The sequence below is a fragment of the Mustela lutreola genome, chromosome 16, assembly GCF_030435805.1.
Source record: "Mustela lutreola isolate mMusLut2 chromosome 16, mMusLut2.pri, whole genome shotgun sequence".
In the NCBI taxonomy this organism is placed as follows: Eukaryota; Metazoa; Chordata; class Mammalia; order Carnivora; family Mustelidae; genus Mustela; species Mustela lutreola.
The window spans coordinates 57,034,809-57,049,873 of NC_081305.1; the positions used below are offsets into that span (position 1 = coordinate 57,034,809).

At 50.0% G+C, this 15,065-nt stretch overlaps 2 protein-coding genes across 2 annotated transcripts in view; both read right to left on the minus strand.

Moving 5' to 3' along the window:
- Positions 1-15,065, minus strand: part of C5AR2 (complement C5a receptor 2) — a 51,011-nt gene that overhangs the window by 14,827 nt on the left and 21,119 nt on the right. The gene's annotated exons all lie outside the window — the stretch shown is intronic.
- On the minus strand, positions 884-13,536 carry C5AR1 (complement C5a receptor 1). Its single transcript, XM_059151273.1, has 2 exons — positions 13,333-13,536; positions 884-3,696 (listed from the first exon to the last, which is right to left on the minus strand). Exons 1-2 carry the CDS (start codon positions 13,333-13,335, stop codon positions 2,641-2,643), a joined length of 1,059 nt encoding a protein of 352 aa, XP_059007256.1. The 5' UTR covers positions 13,336-13,536; the 3' UTR covers positions 884-2,640.

Consider the following 15,065-nt stretch of genomic DNA (forward strand, 5'->3'; position numbering starts at 1 on the left):
TGACCTGAGCCGAAGGCTGAGGCTTTAACCCACTGAGCCACCCAGGCACCCCAGTAAATAAAATCTTTAAAAATATATTTTGGATATATTGTGTTAGGGAAAATATCGCATGACTGTAATAATATTTTATGTATTAAGTATTATTATATAATATAATAAAATATATTAGTAGCATTATTATTATAATACTATATTAATATAGTGTTAATATGTTAATATACATTTTCTATATCATGAAATGCAATTAGGTTTCATATTATCTAATCACAAATATAATTTTGTATTACAATTATGTAACATTGTTATTCATAAAATACACAAATAATATATAATATTCATATGATATAATTAATATATCAGTATAATTGTTAACATATAATTATATCATAAAATACATTACTAGCCAAATACATTTCTAGCCAATATTTCATCTCTTTTTAATTTTTTTAAGATTTTATTTATTTATGTGAGAGAGAGCATGAGAGGTGAGAAGGTCAGACGGAGAAGCAGACTCCTTGCTGAGCAGGGAGCCCGACACAGGACTCGATCCTGGGACTCCAGGATCATGACCTGAGCCGAAGGCAGTCACTTAACCACCTGAGCTGCCCAGGCGTCCCTCTTCTTAATATTTTTAAGTTAATGTATTTATTTAAGTCATCTCCACACCCAACATGGGGCTTAAGCTCACAACCCTGAGATCAAGAGGCTCACCCTCCCCTGAGTCAGCCAGGCGCCCCTGGTCCTCCTTAATTTTTTAGAGTAACAACTAGTAAATTGAAAACTACCAGGGGACTCGCATCATATTTCTGTCGGACTGTGCTGGTCCATACAATATTTCTAGCCAATCCACACACAAGCACGCACACACACAAAACACCAGAGAAATGTTTTAAAGTTATTTATAAATAACATGACATCACGATGTTGTTGGTTTTTTAAATTTTCATTATTCAAGTGCTGCAGACTAGTTTTTTCTACTTTAAGAAGAAAAGCAGTGGGAGGAGCAGCGGGGGTGGGGGGTGGAGAGAATCTCCACTCAGATTCCCCACTGAGCTCAGACAATGCCTCCTCCCAAAGCAGGGCTTGATCCCAGGACCCCAGATCATGAGCTGCCGAAATCAAGAGTCAGATGCTTAACCCACTAAGCCACCCAGGCTCCCCCAGACTTTTTTTTAAGATTAAGATTTAAGATTATTTATTTATTTGACAGAGATCACAAGTAGGCAGAGAAGCAGGCAGAGAAAGGAGGGAAACAAGCTCCCTGCTGAGCAGAGAGCCGGATGCAAGACTCGATTCCAGGACCTTGAGATCATGACCTGAGCCGAAGGCAGAGGCTTTAACCCACGGAGCCACCCAGGCGCCCCCCAGACTTTTTTTTTTAAGTCGAAATGTTACATGATTGATAGAGCATTCCTTGAAAGGGCAAATGTAGAGAGCAGAATCATGGTTGTCAAGGGTCCAGGATAGGGCTGGGAGGCTGGAGGGACATGGGGGTGGCTGACAAGGGGCATAAAAGGGATGCCAGTGGTGATGAACGTGTCCTGCCCCTCGAGGGTATCAATGTCAACATCCTAGTAATGATTTCTTTTTTAAGATTATTTATTTATTTATTTATTTGACAGACAGAGATCACAAGTAGGCAGATAGGCAGGCAGAGAGAGAGGAGGAAGCGGGCTCCTACTGAGCAGAGAGCCCGATGCGGGGCTCCATCCCAGGACCCTGGAATCATGACCCGAGCAGAAGGCAGAGGCTTTACCCCACTAAGCCACCCAAGCGCCCCAACATCCTAGTAATGATCTTGTAACATCATTTTGCAAGAGCTTCCCATAGTGAAGCAGGTCAAGGGCACACAAGATCCCCTGTATCATTTCTTACAACTGCATGGGAATTCACAGCAAGAGCAAAATTCAAAGTTTCTTTATGTCTAAAGAAAAGTTTCTTTTCTTTCTTTTTGAGAAGTGCACACAAAACAGCAGTTTATGAAGTAAAAAGTCAAATTTCCCTGTGACCATCTTTCCCCTAGATCCCCAACCAACGTTTCCCAACCTCGCCTTCACATCTGCTCTCCACCAGAACATGTAACATCTTTGGACTTTATGCATTTTCTCAAAACCCAACTTACATAACAGTTTAACTTGCTGCTTGTCTTTAAACCAATTCGCTGAGAAAAGCTTAGCCAGTGAATTTTGCCTTGTCCTTGACCAGAATATGTTTTGAGAGGGTCCTTACAGTTTTTTTCCCCATGTATTTATAAAATAAATACATCGTCATCATTTAAAGGTTGGAATGTTTCCATGTGTCTGTTTTCTCTGTGTCCAATGTGTTCTATTCACCACCTGCCCTCGCGTACGGACAGACAGAGGGGACACCCGTTGGGGGAGCTGCCAGTAATACTGGTTTCTGCTTGCTTTCCAAAGCCCTTGGATGGAAAGAAAAGTTGAGGGTCCCTAGAGGGGCCCGTTCATCCTGCAAGCGCGGGAGGACCCGTCTGGGAAAGATGGAAAGGAATGGAGGAACATTCACTCAAAAACATCAGCACCGCACCAAGGGCTGGGAGCAAGAGAGGCAGAGAGAGAAGGGACAGGCGGGAAAGAGGGGCGAGCACTGAGCAGATGGGAGGGAGGCTGGGAGGCCCTCCCCTCACACCGGCTGGCTCTTCGGGGCTGGGGTGTCCACCGTGGAGAGGGTGAAGGACTTGCTGTCCCTGCTCAGGGACTCCTCGGTCAGCACCTGCCGCAGCCTGGCTGGGAGGGACTTGAGGAAGCGGCTGTGGAATCCCTGGGCAGCCACCACGTAGATGATGGGGTTTATACAGCAGTTGATGTAAGCAAAGGCCACACACAGGGAGTCCACGCTAGACACGGAGGTAAATTTCTCCGAGTTCTTGGGGAACACCGCCAGCATCAGCCCCGTCACCTGGTAGGGCAGCCAGAAGATGAAGAAGCTGGTCACCACGGCCACCACCACCTTGAGTGTCTTGGTGGAGCGCGTGGCCCTGCGGCTCCAGGTCCGGAACAGGAGGAAGGTGTAACAGATGGTCAGCGTCACCAGCGGCCACAGGAAGCCCACAATCAGCCGGAGGAGAGCCACGCCTCTCTCCACCAGGACCCCATCGGAGCCATAGTTCACACCACAGGTTGTCCACAAGGGAAAGTAGTCGGTGCGCACCCGGCGGAAGAGGAAGGAGGGGATGGTGAGCAGCAGGGCCACCATCCAGGCCACGCCGCAGGTCCCCCAGGCCAGCCGCGCGCCCCGGTAGTTCTGGCACCAGATGGGGTTAAACACCAGCAGAAAGCGGTCGGCGCTGATGGCGGCCAGGAGAAAGATGCTGGCGTACATGTTGAGCAGGATAAGTGAGGGCAGGATGCGGCAGGCGGTGCCACCGAAGGGCCAGTGGCCGTGCTGCACAGTGGAAGCAAACAGGATGGGCAGTGCCAGGCAGGACAGGAGATCGGCCACCGCCAGGTTGAGAAACCAGATGGCGTTGATGGTCCGCTGGAACTCGTACCTGGTCACCCAGACCACTAGGGAGTTGCCCGGCACCCCTATCAGGAAGACGACAGAGAAGAGCACCAGGGCGATGGTGTCGGGAACGGACAGCCTGTGGGTGCTGGGAGACTGGTCCACAGACATGTTGGGGTCCAGGGTGGCAGTGCCATAGTCGAAGTACTCAGAAGTGCTGTACTCCAAAGACGCCTGGAGGGAGTCAGAGAGGCAAAGGGAGGGTGAGACTGCGGGCCGGTGCCGGACACATGGCGGAGCTCCGCAGCGGGGAGCCCCAGGTGTCTCCCCAGGAAAATGGGGGTGTTGAGGGCTGAGAGTCTGCGAGGGTGTCCGACCACTTATAAGAGTGGGAAACCCTTCCACGCTGATGAGTCCCCCTGCTGCGCTCTTGCTGCCTGCTGAAGTCTCTGGATGGCCCTGTGATCCAGCAACCGAATGGTTAAAATCCAGTCCTGATTGCTCAGTACTCTAACACAGGGCTTCTTAGCTATTTTTATGGTCACCAACAAGCTGAGATGAGAGTACTAGGTAGTTACCCCATGGGCACCCACCATCGCCGCCGTCAGCCCCTTTTGCTGCCTTCCGCTCACTGAGGCAGCTCCCCAGAGAAGGCAGTGGCTCCGCAGGGCTTCATTGACTTGGGCAGAGCATATAAGGGAGGGGAAAGGGAGAACCAAAAACACTCAGGCTCGCCTGGGTGGTTCAGTGGGTTAAGCATCTGCCTTCGACTCAGGTCATGATCTAGGGTCCTGGGATTGAGCCCCGTGTCAGTCTCCCTGCTCAGCAGGGAGTCTGCTTCCTCCCTCTCCATCTCCCTCTCCCTCTCCCTCTGTGTGCTTTCTCTCTCTCTTTCTGTGTCAAATAAATAAATAAAATTAAAAAAAAAAAAAGAATGATAGAGACCTGTCAAAAGGACACAAAGAGAGCCTGGGAGAGACCCCTAGTTGAAGATGAGCCAATTTGAGTAAAGAAGGAGAAGGAGAAGGAAAAAAGAAATGAAACACATTAATATATAAAGATCTAAGAGTTCAAAATTATAATAAAAACAAGCAAACTCATTGGTCACTTTTTTTCTGGAAAGGGAACAATTCAAGCATTTATCCTGCCATTTTTGCACAAGGTAAATTTCAGGGAAAGCAAGAGTCAATGGGGGAAAGCCATCCTTTAGAGGAAAACCTAGCAACGATACCTGCAGAAGGAAGGACAATGCAGGAAATGATGGGTCCTGATGAGGACCACCAACATCGATAAAACCACCAGGTGAAAGGCTGGTGGGAGTTTTACAACAAACAGGCTGGGCTCGTAGCCCAAACCAGCCAATCAACTTCAGTGTCTGGAGAAGAGAGACGACCAGACATTCCGTTCTATGTCGTGTGATGCTTTAGAAAGGACGCAGCACTGCCTTTGAGTAATTCTTGCCAAATGAAGGACCGTGAGTCTAATCAAGGTTCTAGGTCAAAAACTACTGGTCTTTGTGCACCTGGGTAGCCCTGTCGGTTGAGCATCTGACTCTTGCTTTCGGCTCAGGTAGTGATCTCAGGGATCGAGCCCCATGTTGGGCTCTGTTCTGGGCATGGAGACTGCTTGGGATTCTCTCTCTCCCTCTGCCTCTTCCCCTACTCTCTCTCTCTCTCTCTCTCTCAAAACAAAACAAAACTACAGTCCACAGGAAAAGTGGGGGAGAGAGGAACATGGTCAATAACACCATAGGGATGAAATCAGACCACAGGAAACTCTAGAGGACAAATGATCTGTTTACTCCCACAAATAAATGGCATTGAGAAAGAAAGAAAGCGGGGGGGGGGGGGGAAGAAAAAGGAAGGGAAGAGAGGGAGGGAGAAAGAAAAGAAAAGAAAAAAAAAGGAAAGGAAAATGTCATTGATGAAAAGAGATTTAGAGGCAAATCAAGCAAAGGTAATACAGAGACCTCATTTGGACGCTGATTGGAAGAATCAGCTGCAAAACCAGACTTTTTTTTTTTTTTTAGATTTTATTTATTTGTTTATTTGTGAGAGAGAGCAAAAGAGGACAAGAAGGGGGAGCAAGAGAGGGAGAAGCCAACTCCCCACTAAGCAAGGAGCCAGCTGTGGGACTCGATCCCACTACCCTGGGATCATGACCTGACCTGAAGGTAGACCCTTAACCATCTAAGCCACCCAGTTGCCCCTAAATTAGACATTTTTGAGACAATCTGGGACACTTAAAAATGGAGTGGGTATTTGGCAACAGTAAGGAATCGGTGCTAGTTTTATTGAGGGCGATGTGGTTTTTGTGTTTATGCTTTAAAAAAAGGATGGGGAAGGCTGTTTCTTTTTTTTTTTTTTATAAAGATTTTATTTATTTGACAGAGATCACAAGTAGGCAGAGAGGCAGGCAGAGAGAGAGAAGGAGAAGCAGGCGCCCTGCCGAGGACCAGGACCCTGGGATCATGACCTGAGCTGAAGGCAGAGGCTTAACCCACTGAGCCACCCAGGTGCCCCTGGAGAAAAGCTGTTTCTGATAAAGATACATTGCTGGTAAAATACCATGTCTTGGATTCGCTCCAGCAATGGAGCGCACCTGGCTGGCTTGGTAGGTGGAGTGTGCAACTCTTGATCTCAGGGTTGTAAGTTCGAGCCCCATGATGGGTGTAGAGATTACTTTAACAAAATTTTTTAACTTTGTTTTTCTTTTTCAGAGAAAGGGAGTGTGTCCACATGCGTGCAGGTGAGCTGGGATTGGGGGGAGAGGGGCAGAGGGAAAGAGAGAATCCCAAGCAGGCTGCACACCCAGCCCAGAGCCCTACCTGAGGCTCCATCTCACAACCCTATGATCATGACCTGAGCCGAAATCAAGAGTCCGGCCCTTAACTGGCTGAGCCACCTAGGCGTGCCCCGTCTCCCCCTCCCCCCCTATTTAAAGGTCTTTAAAAAAAAAAAATTTTTTTTTTTTCCAAAAAAACACTCCAGCAAAAGAAATCGCTGGGAAGCAGGAGACAGGACGGAGGAGTGTGGGTGACTAAGAACAGCAAAACACTGATAGATGTTGAGGTGGGGTCACGGGTCCCCTGAGGGTCACGGTATCATTCTCTCTACTTCTGTGTGTTTGAATTAAAAAATATATATATATAGTTTTATTTATTTTATTTATAGTTTTATTTATTTATTTGACAGAGGGAGACACAGTGGGAGAGGGAACACAAGCAGGGGGAGGGGCAGAGGGAGAAGCAGGCTTCCCGCTGAGCAGGGAGCCTGACACCGGGATTGATCCCAAGACCCTGGGATCATGACCTGAGCCGAAGGCAGACACTTAATGACTGAGTCACCCATGCGCCCCTGAAATTTTCCATAATAAAATAAAATAAAGAGCAGAGGGGACCTGAGCCCTTCTTCCCAAACCGAGCTGTTCTGAGTACCATGTCCCCCAAAAGAGAGTCTGTGAGTTGCAGCAGAGCTGGAGAGAGCCTCATAGGCAAATCCGTGTTCCAGGGACACAAGACACAGCAGTGAAATCCCCATGGAATGATTATGCCGAAGCATCCAGCAGTTATCGGGCGCTTACCAAGTGCCAGACATAACATAACCTCTTCTGATCCTGGCCACGCCCCCTAACAGTTGGTACTATTAATGTGCCCATTTTCTCAATGCGGACCCGGAGGCATAAGAAGGTGAAATAATAGCCTGTTCTGGGTCATAGGGTTTGGGATTCAAACCTATACAGGCTGGCATGCAAACCCACGCAGGCTGCCCCTGACCATTTCCAAGAGGGGCTATGGATGGAGGAGGAAACTCCAGTGGCAAACTCTGTGGCCCTGGGGGCTAGCCCGCCCGTGAAGGCCACTTTGTCACCAACCTGGAGAAAGGGGACAGAGAAGAAGGGAAATGGTTGTTATAGAAATCTCCAGAGCTGGACGCCTCGATTGACAGGCTTTGGTTCCTACCCCCCGAAACACCCACCTGGCGGAGTATTTAAGACGACAAACGTTCTGGGACCCGGGCAGCCAAGTGCCTGGCGCTCCGCGTGGACACAGGAAAGGGCAGCTAATACAAACGTTATTTCTCCATGTTATGATGATCAAAGAGCTCAGATCTTTCCCTGAACCACTTTTTTATTTCTCAGTCCCTTTATGTTGCTGGAAAGTGGGCCAGGCTGGTGGCCCCAGGGGGTCCTGGCTGGTATGGAACCATATGGGGATGATATCATGACTCAAAGGGAAAGGGTCAGTGTCGGCTGAGGAGGGGAGGAGCAGCATGTGGTAGGTCCACCCCATTAAATAGGATTGAGCCCTAAAAAAGAACGAGGCGAGCCACCATGGGTGGCTTCGGGGGTGACTTCTTCTGGGGTGACGTTCTAGAAACAGAGCTCACGACCACATGACATAATGAGTGTCCTACAAACACCACTGGATCGTACACATTAATACAGTGAATTATACGTTATGTGAATTTTACTCAATTAAAAAAAAAGCAAACAAAACAATGCCACTGTCATGAACCCAAGGGAAGGGTGAGGGATTGTTTGTTCCTCATGAACGGGGACAACACAGGCAGGACAACCACATGCCATGTGACATGCTGGGCTGGAGCCCAGGGCAGAAAAAACCCGTTCGTGGCAAAGGGCGTGTTTGAACAACAGAGCGAGTCTGCACAGGGTCTGAAGCCTAGACACTAATATTCCACCAAATGTTAATTTCCCGACAAGGGTAACTGTGCTCTGTTCATGTCTGTGACGGTGATCGCTCTTGAGAAATGAACACTACGGTATTTGGGGGCCCAAGGGCGTGATGCTTACCCTTACCCTCAACCTATTCAGAAAAAAAGATGACCCCCAGACATAGATACAGATGATAGAGTGAGGATAAAGATGGGGAGGCGACTGACTGATAAAGCAAATTTGGAGACTCTGGTAAAGACTAGATTACATGGGAGTTCTTTGTACTATTCTTGTAATTATTCTGTAAGTGTGAAAATTGTTCAAAAGACAAAGTTCCAATTGTTGAGATATTTCTAGGGCTAAATAGGCCCAGCTGGGAGCCTTACACCCACCCTCCCCCACCCCCACCTCCCCACCCCAGTTCCCTGGCTCCTTCCCATTTTCTTCTGGGACCCACCCACCCCCATCCCTCCACTCCCCCACCCCCATCCCCATGCTCCGTTTACTAAAGGGTTAACGCCAGGCACAGCAGGGGTCCACTGCCACCCCTCTCCCCACCCCCACCCCATCCTCCCCACCTTAGCAGCTGCTCAATACTGGGTACATGAAGGTTTTGACTCAGACTCTAAATGGGGAGCATCCCTCCCCACACCCTGCTCTCGGGCTCCCCACTCCTCACATCAGCTGACAAAGTTCCTTCCTGGTGTGAGCTCTTGGGGCCCTTTTCCCTCCCCTGACTTTAGGAGGGCAGGGGGAATAAAAAGTGCTGATTCGAACACCCTGTGGCTTTTTCAGGATCCTCCCAGTGCAAGTGACTTGAAATGTTGCGCCCTTGCGGGCATCCCTACAAAGACAAAGAAAATAACCGGAGTGTCCAGCAAGAGGGGACTGGCTAAGTGACGGATGACATATCACCATCTGGGAGAATGAGGGGTTGATGCATGGCTGGGGACGGAGCTCCAAGGCCCAGGGGAACCACTGCCAGAAAGCAAGGACCACCAGGGGCCCCTGGATGGCTCGTTGCCTGGAGCACACAACTCTTGATCTCAGGGGTTGTGAGTTTGAGCCCTACTCTGGGTGTAGAGATTACTTAAAAACAAACAACAACAAAATATACATATATAGATACTTTTTCAATAAATAAATAAAATAAAATCTTAAAAATAATAAAAAGCAAGGACCAGACGGCGCATAAAGCAGCCAACCTGAAAAAGAAGACTCTGGCTTCCTCTCCCTCTCTCCTTCCCTCCTCTGTATCTCTGTCTCTACTTCTAGCCTGTACCTGTCTCTCTCTCTCTCTCTATCCCCAGAACAGCTCTAGAGGCAGATAGAGGAAGCTTGTACCAGTGCTTAGCCCCTGGGGGGATGGGGGGAGGTGGGAAGTGGGGGAGGGCAAGGGAGCAGGGGGAGGGGCGGGGACTGGGGAGGGCAGGCACTGGAAGGAAGCATTTCACCGCGTATATTTTTGTTCCTCTTGTATGAGGAACCATGCCCGTGCGTGCCCTGCCCGTTCTAAGAAACAGACATCATCGTACAGCAAAGATAAAAGAATTTGTGGTTCCACAGTTCTAGGCAGGGTTCTTTGCCACACTAATGTTAATCAGCTAATCAGCTGGGGGACCCTGACCCACCAGGCACCTACCCACAGAGACATTATAAGGAGGGATGAGTGAACCCCCAAGGAGCGAGGGCTGAGTGTTGTTGGAGAGCCCTGTACGGTGTGGGGTGAGGACGGGCTGTATCCCCAACCAATAAGAGCTTGCTGCACCTGTACTTGACAGCAGCCACCAGCAACATATGGCCACTGGGCGAGAGTGAAAGGGGCTGACATTTGGGCGGTTTAATTAAATTTCAATAACCACACGTGGCTAGTCGCTGCCCGATTGGACAGCACAGGTCCGGGGCTACAAAGGGGCCAGACACAGTTCCGAGCCCTTCCCAGGGGTTAGTTCATTAACGAACTCATAACAGTATTGACGTCCCAACATCCAGAAGCATGGGATACTATTGTTCCTAAGTCCAGAGGCCTGGGTTTCTTTCCCCAATATTTTATACTTAAGTAACCTCCACCCCCAACCCTCCACCCCACAATCAAGAGCCGCACCATGTACCCACCCAGCCGGCCAGGCACCCCTCACCAGCCATGTTGAGAGGATGGTGGCCGTGAGGAGACGTGCACGGATCAGAGAACAGGGTAAAGGAGAGGCCACGGGACTTACAAGAATAGCAATCATTGTTCTCAAGCTCTATTCTAAGCCCTTGGTTTGTATGAGCTCATTGAACCCACGGAACAGCCCTATGAGAGTTGTCACTGTTGCAACAACCATCTCACAGATGGGAAAACTGAGGCTCCTCTTAGAGCTTAAGAGAGCTTCCTGAGTTCTCCCCGCCGGTAGCAAGCGGCAGAGTTGAGAGAGAACTTCTGAGAGCTTGAGGCCTGAGTGGCTACATGGTACAGGGCGCTGGGAGGGTCAGGGTTGGGGGGACAGGGCAGTGCGTTCAAAGCCACAGCCACAGGTGAGAGCCAGGGAATGTGCTACCCACCAGAAAATGAAAGAAGGTCAGCGTGGCCGGCAGGGGGCCAGGATGAAGTTGGAAGGGCCACCCAGGCTATCCATGCTCAAGAATTTGTATCTTATCCTTGGGTCATGGGGAGCCATGGGGGGAGTTTGAGCTACAGAAGGGCTAGGTTAGTTTCAGTTTACAAAGATCCCTCTGGCCACTGTGAGACGAAGAGATGAGAGGCAGCAGGACCAGAGAGGAGCTGAGAAGGAGCTCCAGGTCACTGAAGATGGGAACGCAGATGGGGGGCGGGGGTTCATGGCCAAGAGGAGGAAGCAAAGTAGAAGGATTTGAAAGCACCGAGGAGACAGAGTCGTGCAAGTGGTACGCCATAAACTCTGCCCCAGGCCCTGGCCTCCCTCTCCTGGCTTCCTGTAGGGGATCTTTCCATCCACCCCCAACCTTCCAGGAAGGGAAGTCTTGCCAACCGTGCCCCCACGGAAGGAAAAGAACAGACCCCCTTAGAGACGCTGTCAGAGCCACAAAATCCACAGGAGACAAGGTCTGCTTCTCCCTCCCCTGCCACAAACTACAAACGTTCCTACAACCACACATCTCTGAATAATCCACCCACAGAACCCCATGGAGCCATCAGAGGTCGCATCCCCGGAGAAATGGGATATGAGAGTGAGGTGGGCATCTTGTCTCCGATCATTTTTCTTGAATTGCACAACCTCTGTGACCCCCTCAGCGTTCACAGTTTTTAAACCCTGCAAAAAACACAAGCCTCCAGTCCTTGAGGGACACAGTGAACTGCCTCACGGGTTGGCAAAAATCAAAGAAGTTGGATGGGGGGGCACCTGGGTGGCCCAGTGGGTTGAGCCTCTGCCTTTGGCTGAGGTCATGATCTCAGGGTCCTGGGATCAAGCCTTGCTTCGGGCTCTCTGCTCAGCAGGGAACCTGCTTCCTCCTCTCTCTGCCTGCCTCTCTGCCTACTTGTGATCTCTCTCTCTGGCAAATAAATAAATAAAACCTTTAAAAAAAAGTAAAAAAAAAAAGTTAGATGGGCAGGTGAGGGGGCAGGCAGACCCTCTCCTGCACTACAGATGGGACATAGAAGCTGGGTGTGAATTTGGCAAGACCCGTTAGGATAAAAATTGCCCATGGACTCAGCCTTGGCAGTTCTGGAGACCCAGACCTGAGGCCAACAATGTAACTTTGGCTTTAAAGGCAAAATATAGGAAACAACCAAGATTCTCCATTGAGAGGGGATGGACCCACCCAGTGGACTATTATATGGTGGATAAAAAGAAGGAATTCCCTGGAAATACACAGAGATGATAACAGCATCTTCCTCATAGATGTAAATGCAAAGAGTCTAGCACAGGGCTGGGGCATACAATAAGTGCTCAATAAATACTGCTTAAAGATACTCTATGTTAATCATGAAAAAAAAAGCAAGATGTAGGCTAAGGTGCAGAATGTACTTCTACTTGCAGGGGGCAGAAAGGATAGACACATCACAAGCGTCGAGCGCTGACTGTATGCCTGGTAAGAGCTTTCCGAGTATTATTTAACACTCTCAACGAGCCTATGATGTTGGTTCTAATACTGTAGGATTGTTACCCCCGTCTTCAAGGTAAAGAGAGGGAACTCCAAAAAAGGACTCGTGTTTTGCACAGGAGAGGCAGAATTTGAAGCTTATTTCAATTTGATACCCTGGCCAGACTACCGGCTACCTCATTCCCTGCACCTCTGTCCTTGAGCACCTGTAGACTTTCTGGAAGGATCCAACACAAGCCGGTGTCCACAGTCGCCTCTGGGGGCCGTGACAAGGAGTCCAAGGCTCTGGGCTGGGCAGGGAGAGTGACTTCTCACTGAACACCCTTTGGTATTTGGGATCATTTTATGGAAAGGAAAAGAAGGCAAAGCCCTGAGCTGGTTTCTCAAAGTCCAGTTGGTCCTGGTCAGGCCTCCAAAGTGGGATGAGGCAATGCCAAGCCCCTCCCTGGTCAGCTACTGTGTCCTCCGTTTCCTCTTTCACCCCGATGAAGCAAGACGAGAACCAGACAAGGTACCAAATCACAGTCCTGCCTCTCTCGAAGCACGTCCTGGGGGGCACAGGTGCACATGGCAGGGGGAACCTCTCTGAGCCTGGAGACCATCTCCCTCTGACACCCACAGAATCCACGGGACAGCCTGGGTCAACCACAAAGGACCCGGGCCATTTCTGCTCTTGCCTGAGCCTCAGTTTCCCTGTCTCTACAATTCAGAACATCTGAAGTCAGAATGAGTCACTTTCTTTCTCCCGAGCCGGCTCTTTTCAGCCCCCCACGCTTCCCTCCTGCCATTCCCGAAGCCCGAAAGACCTCTGGATCTCTCCACTTGAGGAAGGGCGTCATCCGTTCAGACCCAAGTCTCGCGTGTGTCCTGCCTTGGGGACCTTTCAGATTCCAGCTCTAGGGCATCTTGGTGTCTCTATAATCCCTTGACAGTCCTTCCTTCTTAGCTGCCTCCCAGCCCCGGGGGAGTCTGAGATGAGGGTCAGGGAGAAGGGAGGAGACTGAGGACAGAGAGAGGAGGACGGAGAGGGAGAAAGAGTGTGAAGGGGAGAGGTGGAGGGGGGAGAGAGACCCAGCAAGGAGAGAGGGAGGGAGGTGGTGCCCGTGCCCATGATCCCTCTGGGGAACTCACCATGTTCAGGTCTCCCAGGGTCCCCGCTGATCAAAGGTCCCTCCTGTCCACAGACTGTGGTTTCTAAGCCCCAGGGGAGGGTGCAGAGCGCAGGGAGGAAATGACCAGTCTTTCCCCTCTGGGGTTCTTATTGGTCTGTGTACTGGGCACCCCATCTGGGGCACTCACCCAGAGAGTTCCGAACACCTCCTTCCAGTCAGAGGAGGGAGGCTGGGCTTGCAAAACTGAGGAAGTCCCTCACCTGACAAGGGTGTAATCCAGATAAAAGAGCCCCTCCCCCGGCGTTCTAGGCTCAAGCCCTCTCTTGGCCTCAGTTTCCCCATTTGGGACCTTCTAGGGTCCCCGGTGGCTGCAGAAAAAGCTCAGAGGTCCAGCTGGCTCAAATTCCTCCCAAGGGTTCTGGGGAGCAGGGATGGTGAGCCCCAGCCTCCTGGCCAGGTTGCTTTGAAGCCCAGAGAAGCAGAGCAGGTCTGTGGAGGCGACCCAGGCCTTGGGGACTGGTACATCCTCCTGCCTTGGGTTTGGAAGGTGGCCAACAAACCCAGGAATGTATCCTGTCACAGATCTGGAGGCCAGAAGTCTGAAATCGGGGCAGCATCAGGGCTGTGCTCCCCAGTCCCTGGAGGCACTAGAGGGGAATCGGTTCCTGCCTCTTCCAGCTTCTGGGGACTTTGGTTGGTGGCCATCACTCCAATCTCTGCCTCTGGGGTCACATCTCGTACTCTCCTATGGGTCCCAAACTCCCCTCTGCCTCCCCCTTGTGATTATACTTAAGGTCCCCCTGAATAATCCAGGATAATCTCCCATTGCAAGATCCTTAACAGCAAAGTCCCTTTTGCTATTTAAGGTCACACCACAGGTTCTAGGAATTAGGATGTGGACATCATTGGGAACCTTCCTGAGCCTCCCGCGATGAGCGTGGTTGTGATGATAAGCACAGAGACAGGCTCATTTTCTGTGTCTTCTCCTTTTTTAAAAAAATTATTTATTTACTTGACACAGAGACACAAAGAGTGTGGGAGGCCGCAATAAGGCTCGAGACAAGGACCAAACCAGGCCCTGACTTGTGCCTCCTTTAAAGTCTGAATAACCTAACAAAAGGTTTAGGACGGGAGAAGTTGAGTAGCACGGAGAAAGGGTCTGTGCTATGTGTTGTGCGTTCGCCTATGTGACTCCCCACATGTTTGCTAAACAAATGAGAACAATTCGGTTGGGGTCATAAGTTTATGGCTGGTCCTTGCTGCCCTAGTACAGCCCATAAATCACTTTCAGGGTTGCTGTCTCAATACAGAACAATTGTACTGGCATCAGCCATTTGGCGTCACGAGGTCTGCTTCTAGTTAAATGTGAAACTTATTATGGAAACTCGTGGTTGTTTAACTAGACACAGGTGTATTACTTTTCCTATTATCACTATATATGGCCTTAGTGCTTTGAATAAACTTAGCACCGTTGGACATCCTCCTCAGTGTTCCTCCTGCCCCCATCTCTTTGCTTCTCGAGTTCTTTTCTTCATCCTCTTACTCTCACATTCCTGGTCGATTTGTAGCACTGGCCAACGCGACAAGAGAGAGCAGGAGCAGGGGAAGGGGCAGAGAAAGAAGCAGACTTCCTGCTGAGCGGGGAGCCTGACCAGGACTCGACCAGAGGACCCTCAGAGCATGATTGAGCCAAAGGCAGATGCTTAACCCACTGAACCACCCAGGTGCCCCTTTCCTGTGCTCTTCAGCAGC